General features: G+C 67.4%; 1 protein-coding gene across 1 annotated transcript; it reads right to left on the bottom strand.

Moving 5' to 3' along the window:
• Nucleotides 1–6,032: 6,032 nt before the first annotated feature.
• Nucleotides 6,033–13,744, bottom strand: MST1R (macrophage stimulating 1 receptor). The gene is made up of 20 exons (XM_074878915.1): nucleotides 12,466–13,744; nucleotides 11,072–11,260; nucleotides 10,865–10,990; nucleotides 10,617–10,787; nucleotides 10,244–10,413; nucleotides 9,973–10,150; nucleotides 9,737–9,882; nucleotides 9,462–9,623; nucleotides 9,244–9,337; nucleotides 8,913–9,140; nucleotides 8,686–8,832; nucleotides 8,453–8,612; nucleotides 8,272–8,364; nucleotides 7,978–8,193; nucleotides 7,817–7,897; nucleotides 7,530–7,711; nucleotides 7,343–7,452; nucleotides 7,066–7,231; nucleotides 6,859–6,995; nucleotides 6,033–6,777 (listed from the first exon to the last, which is right to left on the bottom strand). The coding sequence occupies exons 1-20, from the start codon at nucleotides 13,684–13,686 to the stop codon at nucleotides 6,504–6,506; spliced, it is 4,251 nt and encodes a 1,416-aa protein (XP_074735016.1). The 5' UTR covers nucleotides 13,687–13,744; the 3' UTR covers nucleotides 6,033–6,503.
• Between the last annotated feature and the right edge of the window lie 841 nt (nucleotides 13,745–14,585).

The following is a 14,585-nucleotide window of genomic DNA, read 5'->3' as shown; positions in this document are numbered from 1 at the left end:
GGAACCTGGAGCATAACTCACAATTACCTGGCCAGTGCCTGGCATGGCTTGGGGCTGCCCAGCGGTGGCTCGCAGCACGAGGGACAGGCCGGTGCTCCTCCAGCGCCCCTTGGCCCGGCTCGTGCCCGTCGCCTCCTGGCACCAGCCTCCTACCCGCGGCAGAACTACCCCGGGGTCCTGTCACTGCCCCCTGGTCCCCTCCTGGCCCTGGCTCTGGTTTGGATCTTGGGCCACACTGTGCCTCATTTGGGGGTGATCGGCTCTGCTGTGCCCAATGGCATTTGTCCCTGCTGTGCCCTGTCCCACCTCCCCGTGCACCCGCCACCCCATGCACTCACCACCCTGTGCATCCACTGCCCTGTGCACCCACTGCCCCGTACACCCACTGCCTCCGGTACCCACCACCCCGTGCACCCAGTGCCCCGTGCACACACCACCCTTCCCACTGCCCCGCGGTGACACGGCTGGTCAGGGTGACATTTCCCGCAGGAACCCTGGAGTGAGTGAGCCCGGGCTGCCCGAGGTGGGACTGCCGGGGCTGGGGGCACCTGGCCTTACCCCTCTGCCTCAGGTGGGGGGACACGGGGTGGGGGACAGCTGGCTGTACCCCTCTGCCCCAGGCAGGGAGGAGGGGGTGCAGGGCCAGCCCGGCCTGGCAGCTCGGTGCCGGAGGGTGCACAATGGGGTGCAGTGGGGTGCAGCGGGGGGGGGCGCAGCGTGTCCGTGACTCAAGCGCCACGCGGCACCGCATCCCTGCGTGCTCACCATCGCCATGGCAACCGCCAGGCAATCAGCGATAATTGCGCGCGTCGGCCCGGCAACGGGGCCAAATAAACCCCATCCCTCCTTTTGGGGGGCTGGGGAGGCGGGGGGGGGGAGAAAAAACGGGGCACAGCCACCGATTGCCACCCCTGGCCCTTTATTGGGGTCAGCAGCAGCGGGCGTGTGCGGCGGCGGGGCCACACTCGCTGTAGGCGTCCCGCAGCACCCATGTGCCCTGGAAGGCGTCGAGGGAGGTGGCCAGTGAGCCACCCAGCCAGGTGGCCACGCAGTGGTGGGGGGCAGCCTCATGGGGGACTCCCAGCTCGGCAGCCAGGCATGGGGGGAACCTGTGCAGCAGCGTGGTGCCCACTAACAGCAGCAGGCGAGGCAGGGGGTGGCTGGGGGGGCCCCCGCAGTGGCACAGACTGCGGGCAGCCTGCTCCAGCAGCCCCAGCCCCAGCAGCCCCGGGGTGGTGGGGGGCAGCAGAACTGCTCATCCCCCAGGAGCAGCCCTGAGGCACCGGGCAGGGTGAGGGGCAGGTGCCCCCCAGCAGGATGCAGCAGCAGGTCTCCTACAAGCAGCGTAGGGGGTCAGTGCCCAGGCAGACCCCACAGGACCCCAGCAGCCAGCCCAGGTAGGGGGTGAGGGGTTCGTGGCCACGTCCAGGTGGAAGGTGGCACGGGGCAGTGCGTAGCCCTCCCACACCCCTGCCATGTAGGAGGAGCCAGCACCGGAGCCCACCACCACGCCGGCGGTGCGGCCGTAGGAGTAGGCAGCCAGCAGGGAGTGGGACAGCACCAGCACGGCTAGCATCCCAAAGCCCTCGAAGAGCAGCTCGGCTACCTTCTCCCAGTTGGCAATGGGGGGAGCGGGGTGTCTGTGGCCAGCACCGCCATCTCCTCAGGGCAGGTGCCCAGCTCCTGCTAGAGGACATGGTGCCACAGCTCCTCCAGCCTGTGTCAGTTGGTGACCACGTCGTGGGTGAGGACAGGGCCGCTCCCCACCTGTCTGGGCACCACTGACCACGGCTGCTCGTCCCCGGCCAGCCCACTCCTGGTGTGGCCTGTCCCCATGTCAATGATGACGGTGCACAAAGCCTTGTACCTCTCCACTGGCTTGGCCCCCATCGCATCCAGGGCTGGCTCTGGTCCCCAGAGCCTGCCTGCGGGATGGGGCTCAATCACCATAGCAACTGCCTGCATCACGGTGGTGACATTACCCATGACATCAAGATTTGGTTCCCCTTCCCACTGGAAGGCCACTGGGAGTGCTCCAAGTCTCCCTGGGGCAGTATCTGCGGCCATAGGACTAGGGCGTGAGGAGACTGCTGAGGGCAAGGAGTTTCACGTGCAAATCGAGTGGGGCTCCTCACTGGGAGAGAACTGGCCCCCAGGGAGAGGACTGGGACCAGGAATGGGACTGGAACCAGGATATGGCTGGCACAGGTCCTGATGGGGTGCTGAGATGGGGTGAGCCTCCCTGGCTGAGGGTGGATGCTGTCTCAGAGGCAGAAACAGGAGAAGAAAATGTGTCTTACAAGCTGGAAGGCTTCAGGGTAAAGAAAAGCTCCCTGGTGGCCAGCAGAACCACCTGGGGACCAGCAGAGCTCCCCAGAGGCCAGCAAAGTTCCACAAGTTCTACCAAAGCTCCCCAAGAACTGCTGAAGCTCCTGAGAGACCAGCAGAGATTCCCAGGGTCCACCAAAGCTTCCCAAGAGCCACCAAAGCTCTCCAGGGGCCAGCAAAGCTCCCTGAGGGCCAGCAGAGCCCCAGATGGGTGCAGGGGTACCCCCAGGTGTGGGTGCCAGAACCAGGTGGGGAGGAGAGAGGGACAGGGCTGGCTGCCAGGGCTGGGCATGCAGCCTGCTCAGGGTGTGGACAGCAGGGGCCGGGGGGGGCCGGGGTGCGGGTAGCCCTCCCCCCCACTCACAAGCATCATTAGCAAAACTTGCCAGTTTCTAAAAATGGCGCCGTGGCAGCCGCTCTTCACGCCCGCTCCCCAGCGCGCCGGCAGCCGCTAAAAACAGCTCGGTGCTGCCTGCTGCCTCCTGCCACCTCGCCGGGCCGGCTGACGCCGGAGACCACCGCTCCGCTCAAACGCTGATTTGGCACAATTTTGCCCATTTCCAATCCAGCCCCCACCACTGGCTGCCAGGTGGGCTGTGGCGGAGGTAAAAGCGGGGCAGGCTGCCCACCCGGGGGGCACCCGCTGCCCGCACCCGGCCTTTGCACCCGCTTTGCCATGAGAAGCCCAAACCCGCCGCTGGCGCGAGGAGCCGTTGCGGCACGCCGTCAATCGCCGTCGCAGTATGTCCCCTGGTGCTGCTGGCAGCGGGACCGTGCCCAGCTCTGCTGTGCACCCGCAGCCCCGCGCACGGCCACTCATGTTTTATAGATGGCTCTGATTTTAATAATTAATCCCTGCTAACGACAGCACTTTCCCCAAATAAAACATTTAAAGTGCTGTGTGTGCAAGGCGCGCTGCCGGGGCGGGACGCCGGCTGCTCTGCCGCAGCCGATGGGCATGGCATGGCATAGCATGGCACAGTGTGGCACAGCGTGGCACGCCACGGCACGGCCGCACATGCCTGCAGCTCAACCAAGTCCTCCACCAACCATGCCCAGCACCTCAGGGTGCCACTTACCCAGCACCCACCCTTGGGTGCCCACCCGTGCCCAGGCAGCACCACTGAGACCCTCCGAGCTGGGGCAGGGGTGCTGGGTGCCGTGCGAGATGCCACCCTGCAAGGTCTCCCTGCCCGTCCCCTGTGCCGTGGCACTGTGTGTGGCACCAACGCCGATCCTGGCTGGCAGCAGCAGGCAGGGGCAGGCAGGGGCAGGCATTGAAGGCCGGGCGCTCACTCCTCACCTCCCGCAGCGTAATTAGGGCAGGATAAATGTGTATTAGCATGAAATCTGTCATCTCCGCAAGCACATTTGCGGGGGGAGGGGGGGGACGACACGGGACAGCCTAAGGCAGGGGCCCTCCTCACCCAGGTCACCGTAACCACGCAAACCTCATCAGCTAACGAGCAGTTCTCTGTGCCGCCCCACCGCGGGGCACTAAGAGCCCTGCTCACGTGGGGTGTCCCCGGGGCTGCCCCCCGTGTTGCAGGACAGTGAGCCTGGCACCCATTTGTCACCCAGCCACAGCCCTGGGCACCCACCCTGCCCTGTGCTGAGGAGGGCAACACCCAGGGTGCCTGTCCATCCGTCCATCCATCCCTTCATCCATCCCTGTGTCCTGGCTGCTGGTGGTGTCCCAGCCGTCCCGGCTGCACCCCCAGCACCCAGCATCCCCCAGCACCTCCCGTTTCTGATCCAGCCCTAATAATCGCGTGGTGCTGGGCCCTTCCTGTTGCCACAGCAACTCGGCAGTGTAGCCGAAATGGCGCTGCTTGGCCTCCTGCGGGCAGGGCTGGCACCCACACAGGGGGGCACGGCCAACCCAAAACCTGGGACAGGGGAGCAGCGTGACCCAACTGTGGGGAAACTGAGGCACTGTCCCAGCAGATCCCCTGACTGCGGGGTGCCAGGACCGAGCTGCACTAAAAATATCCTCCCGCAAGCGGCGGCGGAGCCGTGCAGGTGCGAGGTGCTGGTGGTGATGGACAGCTTGGCTGATGGGAGCTGACGCGGCCCCGGGCTCCGGTGGTGCTTAATGAGCAGCCGAGGAGGTTTTATTTAAAGCTGGCGCTGGCTGCAGGACCCTCGTGGCTGGCCACAGACCAGGGAGAGGAGCTGCCTGTGGCCACAGGGCCAGGACATTTCAGCATCCCCCGCTGGACTCGCCCTGAGCATCCCCTGCCCACCCACCCATCCCCAAACCCTGCCCTTGCCCCACCCCGAACTCCGGACGTGCACCCAGGGGTGATGTCCATCACCGGCCCCCTCCTCTTTTCCAGTGCCTTGTTCCAGGGGATTTTTGCCCTGAAATTGGGGCAGAGGGGACCTCCTCATCGGGACGAGGTCCTTGCAGATGTGACATCTGCCGCCACTGTCAGCAAAAGGAGTGGAGAAAGCTGGTGCATCCAGCAGCGAGTATCAGCGGGGGGCTCAGCCGCTCTACCCCACTCCTGGGCAGCCCCAGTGCCAGCCTCAGGCACGAGCTGCACTGTCCCCTGCACAGGCAGTGACTGAAGCAATTAGGGTGTAATTAAGTGAGGCTGGTAACAATGCTTGGTCACCACGCAGCAGCCCCAAGCCCAGTCCAGCGTGCCCCACACCAGGACCCTTGCTGGCAGGCAGGGTGGGTAGTGGTGCTCAAAAGCAGGGGCTGGCGGGTACCGTGGGCTGGGTGCCACCATGTCTGCCACTATCATTGCATGTCCTGGGCACCGTGGTCCCACGGGCACCTCAGTGCCAGGTACACTGTAATCCCATGCCCTGGGCTCTGTGACACCAGCAGCACTGTGATCCCACCACCAGGCACCCGTGATCCCAACAGCACCCTGATCCCATGCCCAGGCACCCATCATCCCAGGACCGCCGTGATCCCAAGGGCACCGTGATCCCAGGCCCTGGGCACCCATCATCCCGTGACCCACACCCCCAGCAGCAGGACCCCAGGGGCAGCAGGATCCCAGGGGCACCATCACCCCCTGCCCAAGAGCACGGCACCCCCCACGCCGTCTCACGCCCCATGGCCCACCCTAGACATGCAGCCAGGTGGGTGCCTCGAGCCCACCCGGCTGGCAGAGCCCACCCCGGCTGGCAGAGCTGCTGGGGCTATATTTAGCCACAGCTGAAGAGGGTGGAAAGGGCTGTACCCAGCGAGATGCCACCTCCCTGCCACGGCCCCCAACTGCCCAGGTAAGGGGGCAGAGGCGGGGGGCACAGCTTGGCACCCGCTGCTGTTTGGGATCGCAGGTGAACAGGGCTGTGGGCTCTGGCCAGAGGCAGCCAGGAGGGGGATTTTTAGAAAAATCCTTTTGCCTGGTGCCAACATCACCTCCTAGACGCCTGTGTGCACTCCCCCACCCCGAGCACAGGGGTGGGACCCAGGGCGCGTAGGGTGGCCCGGCATGGCGGGCACTGGGGTGGCCACGGTGCTCGGCGGGTGCTCGGGGTGGCCACGCCAGCACCGGTGTGCAGGTGCCCTCCCGTGGCTGGCACGGGAACGGTGGGTGCACCCTCACCCACGTCCCCCACGAGGTGGGTGCCCCCGGGGGGGTGGGGAGCCGGGGCAGGGAGCTCCCCCCACTCAGGGGGACAGGGGTGCTGCCAACCCGGGGCATGGGCCCCCTCGAAGACACAGCCTCAGCCTGGGAAAAAAATATAATTAGGTTTTAATAAGCGATTTGAGCAGTCGAGGGGTTGGAAACCCCATGGGACCCCTGGGTGGGTCAGGCCACCCCATGGCACTCACTGCGGCTGAGCTGGGGCCCCACAGCACAGCCTCATGGCTGGGGGGCTGAGCCTGGGGCCCCTGGCACCCCGCCGCTGTGGGCTGAGCCCCAGACCCCACAGCACAGCCTCACCGCTGTGGGGCTGAGCCCCCCAGCACCCAGCCAGTGCAGGACTGAGCCCCATGGCACCCCGTGGTGTGGGACCAAGCCTGGGGAGCACCCAGCAGTCTGGATGTGTGCTGTGGGAGAGCACCCACAGCACCCAGCTGCCTCCCAGCATCCATCCCATAGGGAGGGTGCCCCATAGCACACGCTGCACGCTGCATCCCTCCTAGAGGGAGTGTCCCCACGGTGTATGGGGGTCCAGGAGCCCCCACAGTGCAGGGTACCCCATCAGCACACGGCTGTGTCCTTCTCCTTTTCTTCCTCTTCCTCCTCTTCCTCCTCATGGTCGTTATCCTCATCCTCATCCTCACCATCGGGCAGCTGCCCCAGGGGGGCAGGAGGGAAGGGGGGGCCACGCTCCAGGTTAACATAGGTGACGGCCAGGTTGACGTAGTGCTCGCCCTCCAACGTGGCCAGGACACGCTCCAGCTCACCCACCAGCCCCGTGAAGGATGGCCTCTCCTCAGGCGCTGGCGCCCAGCAGTTCAGCATCACCCCGTACCTGCCCCGACACCCCTGTCAGCGATGGTGGCCCCCCGGGACCCCACTCCAGCCACCCTGCCCACCCCCCAGCCCCACTCACAGGGTGTCGGGGCAGTGGCAGGGCTGTGGCAGGCGTCTCCCCCGCAGCAGGTAGCGGGCCATGTCATAGGGGTCCACTCCAGGGTACGGCGATGCCCCCCGTGTCAGCAGCTCCCACATGAGCACCCCAAAGGACCACTGTGGAGCAGAGAGTCACCATGGCGGGGCGGGATTGGGATGGGGGTCAGGGGGTGGGGGTTGTGCTTACCACATCTGACTTGGTGGTGAATTTTTGGGTCTGGAGGCTCTCCAGCGCCATCCACTTGACAGGCAGCTTGGCGTGGCGGTGCTCCCGGACGCTGTAGTACTCCTTGCCGAACACGTCCCGTGCCAGCCCGAAGTCAGCCACCTTCACCGTCAGCGTCTCATCCAGCCTGTGGGACACATTTTGGGGAGGGGGGCCATCAGGCAGCACCCCCCATGCCCAGCCCTGGGCCCACGGGGTGACCCCATGGCGGGACTCCGGTGGGCATGGCCGCACTCACATGCAGTTCCTGGCTGCCAGGTCCCGATGCACAAACTTCTTCTGGGCCAGGTACTCCATACCCAGGGCCACCTGCAGCCCGAAGCCGATGAGATCCTTCACCGTGGGGCTCTGCAGGGTGGGAGCAGTGAGCGGGGTGACCTTGGCCTCCTGCTGCCACCCCCCCCCCCCTCAAGGGTACCCCCTACCCGCTCCTGGGCGCGGATGAAGTGTCGCAGGTCCCCGTGGCGCATGTAGGGCAGGACGACGAGGGGCAGCCCGTGGCGGGGCAGGCACACCCCCAGCAGCGAGAGAACCTGGGGGTGGTGGAAGCTCTTCATCAGGATGCCCTCGCGCAGGAACTCCTCCACCTCCTCCACGTCTGTGATGCCTGCCAAGAGCCGACCCGTGGAGCGCCCTGCTGCCGTGCCGTGCCACAGGACCGTGCTGCAAGACGGCACCGCAGGACCGTGCCGTGGGAGCGGGTGCTACTCACGGTGCAGCGACTTGACGGCACAGTGGAGGTCCCCCAGCAGTGGGTCCATGTAGGTGCCATGGTAGACGCTGCCAAAGTGCCCTGTGGGGACAGGCGGCATGAAGCTGTCACCACACATGGAGAGTGGGTGGTGCCACAGCCAAATCAGGGTGTGGCGTCACCTTTGCCGATGACCTGGTGGCGGTGGGTGACGAGCCGCTCCTCGGGGATGAGGATGTCCTTCACCTCCTCCAGCAGCTCTGGCCGCAGGTCCTCCAGGCAGCAGGATGTGGCCCTGAGCAGGGGCATGGGGGAGCCGCCACCCACCACGCCGGCACCAGCACCGGCGAAGTGTGCCCGGGGCCTCAGTGGACCAGGACTGCCCGCCGTGGGCAGCACTGCCGGGACAAGCAGAGGCAGGGTGAGGGCTGGGCAGGCACCCAGCATCCCACCACCCGCCGGTGACACCCACTTACCCAGCACCTCCCTGTAGTCGACGCCGGGGCGCTGGGTGGTGGCGGGAGGGTCGCTGCGGCCGGGCTGCACCAGCAGCTCCAGGTTCTCCGTCCCTGCAGGCAGCAGTGGGATGGGCAGGGGGTGAGGTGGGGTGGCGGGGGGCTGGGGGACAGTGGGGCACCCGGTGAGCGCAGCACTCACCCCTCCTCTTCCTCCAGCGCCAGCGGAGCAGCACGGCGGCCAGGATGCAGCAGACCAGGAAGGTGACGCCGGTGCCCAGGGCCAGGCTGGTGGCCAGGTCCAGCGAGGTGGCGGCGGGCAGCACCCAGCCCAGCGCCTTGCAGTCGTCATCCATGCAGATCTGGGAAAGCGGGGGCTCAGTGGGGATGGGGTGGGGGACACCGGGGGGGCTGCCCACCCGGGGGGGTGCCTACCTCCACGGGGGCCCCGTCGGGGGGCAGGCGCAAGTCCCAGGGCAGGCGGCATGTCACCTCATTCTTCAGCACATTGGGGTGGCAGTCCCGGCCCCCCACCGTCATGGTGACGTTCATGCAGGAGGCCACGGTGTCCAGCCCCAGTTGCTGCCCGGACACAGTGCCCTGAGCCCGGGGGTCCCAGCGGTAGGACCCCCTACCCTGGCTCACCCCGCTGCCCCACGTACTTGCACCTCGATCTTGTCATCGCCAGGCTTGAGGCGGAGGCGCCCACTCTCCTGATTCAAGGGGAAGAACTTGGGTCGGGGGTAGTAGTGGAGACGGAAGAGCCGGTGGCCGGTGTTGCCGTCCAGCAGCACGCTCAGGTTCCCCAGCGCCATCTCCACCTTGCCCTCGAAGGGGAAGGCTGGGCTGCGGCACAGCAGCTGCTCCGGCACCTGCGGGCCCTCGCACTCCTGCGGACAGGGGGATGCTGGGCACCGGCACGGCACGGTGCCCAGGGAAATGGGGTGGGCAGGACAGGGCTGGGGGGCGACGGCATCCTGCCCCGGTGCTTACTGTGGCTTCAGTCTTCACGCCGCTGGCTTCAAAGCGGATCTTGGTGCGATACACTGAGTCCAGGTGGGTGCCGGTGATGGTGAGCATCGAGCCCCTGTGGTGGGAAGGGATCAGGGCCCCAGAGTGCACGTGGTCCCCAGCCCCTCATCCAGCCCAGCCAGGGGCAGTGGGGAGGTTGGGGCTGTCCCCCCCCAGAGGAAGGGAGCCCATGCACTCACTCATAACTGCAGCTGGGGGTGACGGCCAAAATGAAGGGGTCTGGGCGGTACTGGAAGGGCAGGGGGGCCAGGAACTCCTCCCCGTCGATCCACAGGGCCACCCAGGCTGCGCCCAGGCCACCAGCGGTGGGAGCTGTGCACCGAATTGCCCCATCGCCCTGGCTGGGAACACAGCGGCCATGGCTGGAGGGGACAGTGGGACCATGGGGGGTCCCCATGACCATCTCCATGCCAGGGACCTTGCTGTGCCCGGCAGGGGCAGGGCAGGAGCGTACCTGGGCTGCCCGGCCAGCGGGCACTCGGAGCCGTTGACCATCACCCGCCAGCTGCTGCCCGCTGAGAGGTGGGTGCCATTGAGCAAGAGGTGAGTGCCACCCCCCCGGGGACCAAATTGGGGGTGCAGGGCTCTGATGTGGGGCTCCTGGGCAGAGACAGGGTCAGTGGGGTGGGTGGGTGAGCCAAGCTCTCCCCTCAGACCCCACCAGGGGTGACCACCACTGCGGGCCCATACCACAAAGACGAAGCTGCCGAGGGTGGCCGATCCATGGACGTGGAAGCCGGAGGGTCTGGTGGGTTCCTCCACAGTGAGCACCACGTCGGCTGGGCCCCCTGCTGCCATCGGGCTCCCCGGCTCCAGCTCACACACCAGCACGTCCACAAAGTCCTTGCGGCGGGAGGTGGGCAGGGGTCTGCAGAACAGTGATGGGGGGGTCAGCTCTGGGCTGGGGGGGCAGTCCTAAACCCCTCTCTGCTGCTGTTCCCCCCCTGGCACCACCACGCACCTGTGGCTCCTGCTCTCCTCCGGCAGCACGGCGCAGCCTCGCTGTCCCACTGTCACCAGGTACGTGCCGGGGGGGCTGCGGCTGGGGTCGGGGTCCAAGTGGGAGCGGAAGGTCATGCCGCAGAGCGTCACCCGTGTCTGGCCCCGCAGCGGGGCGCTTCGGGGGTGGAACTGCGGGAGAGGCACCCGTGTCGCCCCAAACCCCGAAAGCCCGGTGATGGTTGCCTTCCTCGGGGGGCATGACACCCATCCCAAGGAGGGGGTCTCTAGATGGACCAAAGGTCCCACCACACACCACCCCATTTGCCACCTCCCTCCCCATCTGAGTGCCCGGGAGATGTGGGGAGCAGGGGGGAACGGCGGCGCAGACCTACGTCGGTGAGGACAGGTGGGCAGCTGTCCTGGACCCAGGGGCCGGCGCACTCGTGGCGGCGTGTGCACCTGTCCCCACACCAGCCGCAGCCCATGAAGCGCTCGGCCCGCAGGCACCGCTGGCACGTGGAGAAGTGGCGGCAGCCGGGGCCGGTGACGTTCAGGCGCCATACCTGGGGACAGAGAGCCGAGGTGAGTGGGGCACTTGGGGCTCAGTGCCTGCCCTGCGCCCCCCGGGCTCCCCACTCACCTTGGTGCCGACGGTGAAGAACAGCGAGTGGCTCTGCAGTCCCATGGCTCCCCGCACCGGCCCCGGCTCCCCCAGGGAGAAGTTGGCCAAGGTGAGGAGGTAGGAGCTGGAGCGCTGGAGCACCATCTGCAGCAGGGCAGAGTGGGGGGCTGAGCGCACCCCACATGCCGCTGGGAGCACCCCAACCCACCCAGCCCCCCGTCACACCTGGAAGACGCGTCCCTCTGCTGTGCCCATGTGGGCCACGGTGACGTCCCCCAGGGCGGTGACAAAAATGGAGGTGAGCAGGACGCCGGCCAGCTGCCCGTTGAACAGGTCCACCTTATGGGAGGCGGCGGGGACGAGGGTGGGCTGGTCCCAGCAGCTGGTGTTGGCCACTGGAGCTGAGAGGTTCACCTGTGGCCGAGCATGGGGTGGGCACCTAGAAGCCGGCCCCGTAACCCCAACCCCTCACACCCTCATGGGCGGGCACCAGCTCCAGCTGCGAGATATTTTGGGGAGCAGCTGATTGCCCAAGCTCCCCAGCAGGCTGGGAAAATTTTTGGGGAAAAAACACATCCATGGCCCCTCCCGCAGCCCCCGCATGGCGTCAGATCCTGCCCTCCCCTCCCACCCCATCTGGATGTGGTTATCGGTGCTGGCACCGCACGGCAGGCACCCCAAAGCCAGCCCCCCCCAACCCCTGGAGCTCGGTGGGGGGCTGGGGTTGAAGAGGGACACCGGGAGCCAGGGGGTCCCCACTGAGCCCCCTGTGATGTGTGGGGCCGGGGATCCCCTCCTGGCTTGCCGTGCCGGCGGTGTGAGTCAGCGGCAGTGAGCTGTCTGCTCCGTGCGTGGGAAGAGGAGGGGATTTGGCTGCACCTTGCCCTGCATCTGGCTGAGAACACAAAAACTTGTGTCGTGGGTTCTTGCTGGGACCCTGCCTGCAGAGGGGGACCTGCTGGGGTGTCTGCCTGTCCCCGTCCCGGCCATGCTGGGGCTTGTCCCTGGGACACAGTGTTCCTGCCCCACAGCTGTGGCAGACGAGAAACCCTGGTGACTAATTGCGCTTCCGCCTGTGGTTTATTTGCCCAGAGAAGGCGGCGGCTGGGGGTGCAAGGCAGGAGTGGCCTGGGGAGCACCGAGGCCCTGCGGCTTCCCTGTCCCCCCCCAACATAAACAAGCTGAAGAGCGTGGCCATCCACAACCCAGCGCTGGGGACAAGTCACCGCGGGGCCGGAGCCGGTGCTCCCAGGGGAAGCCACACCGAGGAGAGGGACTTTTGGGCCCATGCATGGCAAGCGGCGGTGTGGCCGTGTGCCAGGACACGTGTCTACAGCACCCAGCTCGGCTGAGCATGGGGTGCCCAGGGTGGGGAACGCAACTGGATCCCTGCAGCACCCTGCCTCCTCGGTGCGGCCAGGGCTGGCAAAGCGCGGCAGCCCCTGCGCCGGGCGGCTGGTGGGGCTGACTCACACCTGGGCGACACCGCTCTCCTCCTGCCCAACCCTCCCCCCAATCCGCCACATTTTACCGGCTCTTCCCAGAATCCCGGATTCACCTCCCCGTGTCCCAGCCGACCCCCAAGCCCCGCGGGACGGACGCGGGGCGGAGGGACTCACGTTGTGCGGGCAGTACTGCACCGGCTGGAAGAAGCTGAGCCCCCGCAGCAGCGGCTGGTGCCCGGTGCCGCAGCACTTTTCCATGCCCTCCTCCATGGCCTGGTTGAGGAGGCGGAGGGGGAAGGCGCAGACGGCCGAGTTCTCCCGTGGCACCCGGCTCTCCGGCCGGCTCTCGGCGAAGGCACCGAAGAGCACCATGTCGGTGTCATTGATGCCGAGGTCGCGGGCCAGGCGGGCGCCGGGGTGAGCAGCGTGGGCTGCCTGCAACACGTTGTAGGCAACATCCCACTCGCCATCCTCCTCGCTGCTGCGCCGCCGCCGCCGCCGCTTGGACTCGAAGCGGCAGTCAAGGACGAGCTCGCGGTAGCGGCGGAGGTCGCGCTCGTGGGTGCTGAGCCGTGCCAGGCGCGTGTGGTACGCCGCTGAGCCCGGCCGCTCCGGCTGCACCGTCAGGAAGTAGACGTGGTCCCCATCGGTGAAGGAGTGCACGTAGTGGATGGTGTAGTTGTCCCGGTGTTGTGGCAGCACCGTCAGCCACTGGAAGTCGTCTGAAAAGCCGTCCAAGGTGCCCTTCAGCCTGCGGATGGACACCGACTGCGGGCTGTACCGCGCCGCCACGCTGCTGTTGATGGTGGAGCCAAGGTAGAATAAAGAGGCGTAGGAGGTGGCCACCACGGTGGCACTGGTCCCCAGGGGGCTGGCCACACAGTCAGGGCAGGATGCAGGGCTGTTGCCCGTGGCCGAGTACAGGCAGTGTGTGGTCGTGATGGCCACCTGGCCATCCCGCACCTCCAGCTGGTGTTGGTAGCACAGCCCGTGCCGCGCCGTGCCGCAGCTGTACAGCCATGGCTCCAGCGGGTCCAGCAGCAGCAGGACATTGTCCGTGTCCTCGGGGCCGTCCGTGGTGGCTGGGCACAGGCGGCAGATCTCGCACTCGGCGCTGCCCACCGGGCCGGTGACGAGGACAGAGAGGAGGCGCAGCTCGGGGCTGGCCAGCAGGATGCGGTTGCGGATGGCCACGAAGACGGCAGCTGGGCCAGCGGAGTCGGCAAAGACGGCGACGTTCTGCACGGGGCTGCTGGCGTCGAGGCCGGGCAACGTGTAGGGGACGGAGAAGTTCCTGGTGGAGCTGTAAGGGATGCGGGGGCACTGCCAGGTGCCGGTGCCCAGCGGGACCAGAGCGAGCACCAGCAAGAGGCCCACACGGCACGACAGCCCCATGCTGTGCAGTGCCACCGGCGCGGGGTTACCAACGGTGCTCAGCACCGAGTGGGGTCGGGACACACAGAGGATGGGTCACCATTGCATCTGCCAAAAGAAAGGAGAAAGGGGTTTACCTGCTGCAGTTAGGTGAGGACCCTGGGGCGCTGCTGCAGCTGTGTGTGGGGCTGGGGGTGCCGGGGTCCCCCAGGGCCCGATGGTGACAGGTGCTGCTGGGCGAGGATGGGCTGCACCAAATCTCTTCCTGAATACCACAAGCGGGAGGTGAAGCCAAGCTGCCTGCGGGAGGGGGGAGGAACCCTGCCCGATGCCACCTCAGACCCTCGCCTGTCCCCCAGAGGCATCCCTGCCCTGCAAGACCCCCACCCAGGGACTGGAATGGGGACCCTGCCTGCCCCCTGAGGACAAGATCCCCGAGGGCTCCCTGGGGCCGGGCTGTGGACCCCTGCCAGCCCCCCGGGACAGCAATGGGGACAGGGGATCCCCGCGGGACTGGGACAAGTCCCCTGCCAGCGCCCAGGGACAGGGACCCCGACATAGCCCCTGGGTCGCCCCCCCCCCCCCCCCAGCTCACCGGGGCCGGGAGCGGTCCCCAGCCGGGGTCCCCGTCGGGTCTGGCTGCCCCCACTCGCCCCTCCCCGGGGCCGCCCCGTCCTGTCCTGTCCCGTCCGGGCCGGGCCGGGCCGGGCACTCACCTGGGCGCTGCCGGGCCGTGCCGTGCCGTGCCGGGGCGGGGCGGGGCCGTGCCGGAGCAGGCGGGGCGGGCCGGGGCGGGCGGGTCCTGCCCCCGGGCCGCGCGGGGATCCCCGAGGGCCGGCAGCAGCACACGCAGCCCGCGGCGACGGGCGTGCTCGGGGAGGGGAGACCAAGGAGCCCGGTGGAAGCCGGGGGCCAAACCC

Source organism: Strix uralensis, chromosome 10 (genome assembly GCF_047716275.1).
Source record: "Strix uralensis isolate ZFMK-TIS-50842 chromosome 10, bStrUra1, whole genome shotgun sequence".
Classification (NCBI taxonomy): Eukaryota; Metazoa; Chordata; class Aves; order Strigiformes; family Strigidae; genus Strix; species Strix uralensis.
Note: the sequence above shows the minus strand (reverse complement) of the source record. Positions and strands in the feature narration are given on the sequence as shown.

Coding starts and splice junctions, on each gene's coding strand:
- MST1R (XM_074878915.1), bottom strand. CDS start 13,686: ATGGGGCTGTCGTGCCGTGTGGGCCTCTTGCTGGTGCTCGCTCTGGTC. Junction 10,151..10,243: donor GAGGAGAGCAGGAGCCACAG/GTGCGTGGTGGT, acceptor ACTGTTCTGCAG/ACCCCTGCCCACCTCCCGCC. Junction 8,365..8,452: donor GCGCTGGAGGAAGAGGAGGG/GTGAGTGCTGCG, acceptor TGCTGCCTGCAG/GGACGGAGAACCTGGAGCTG.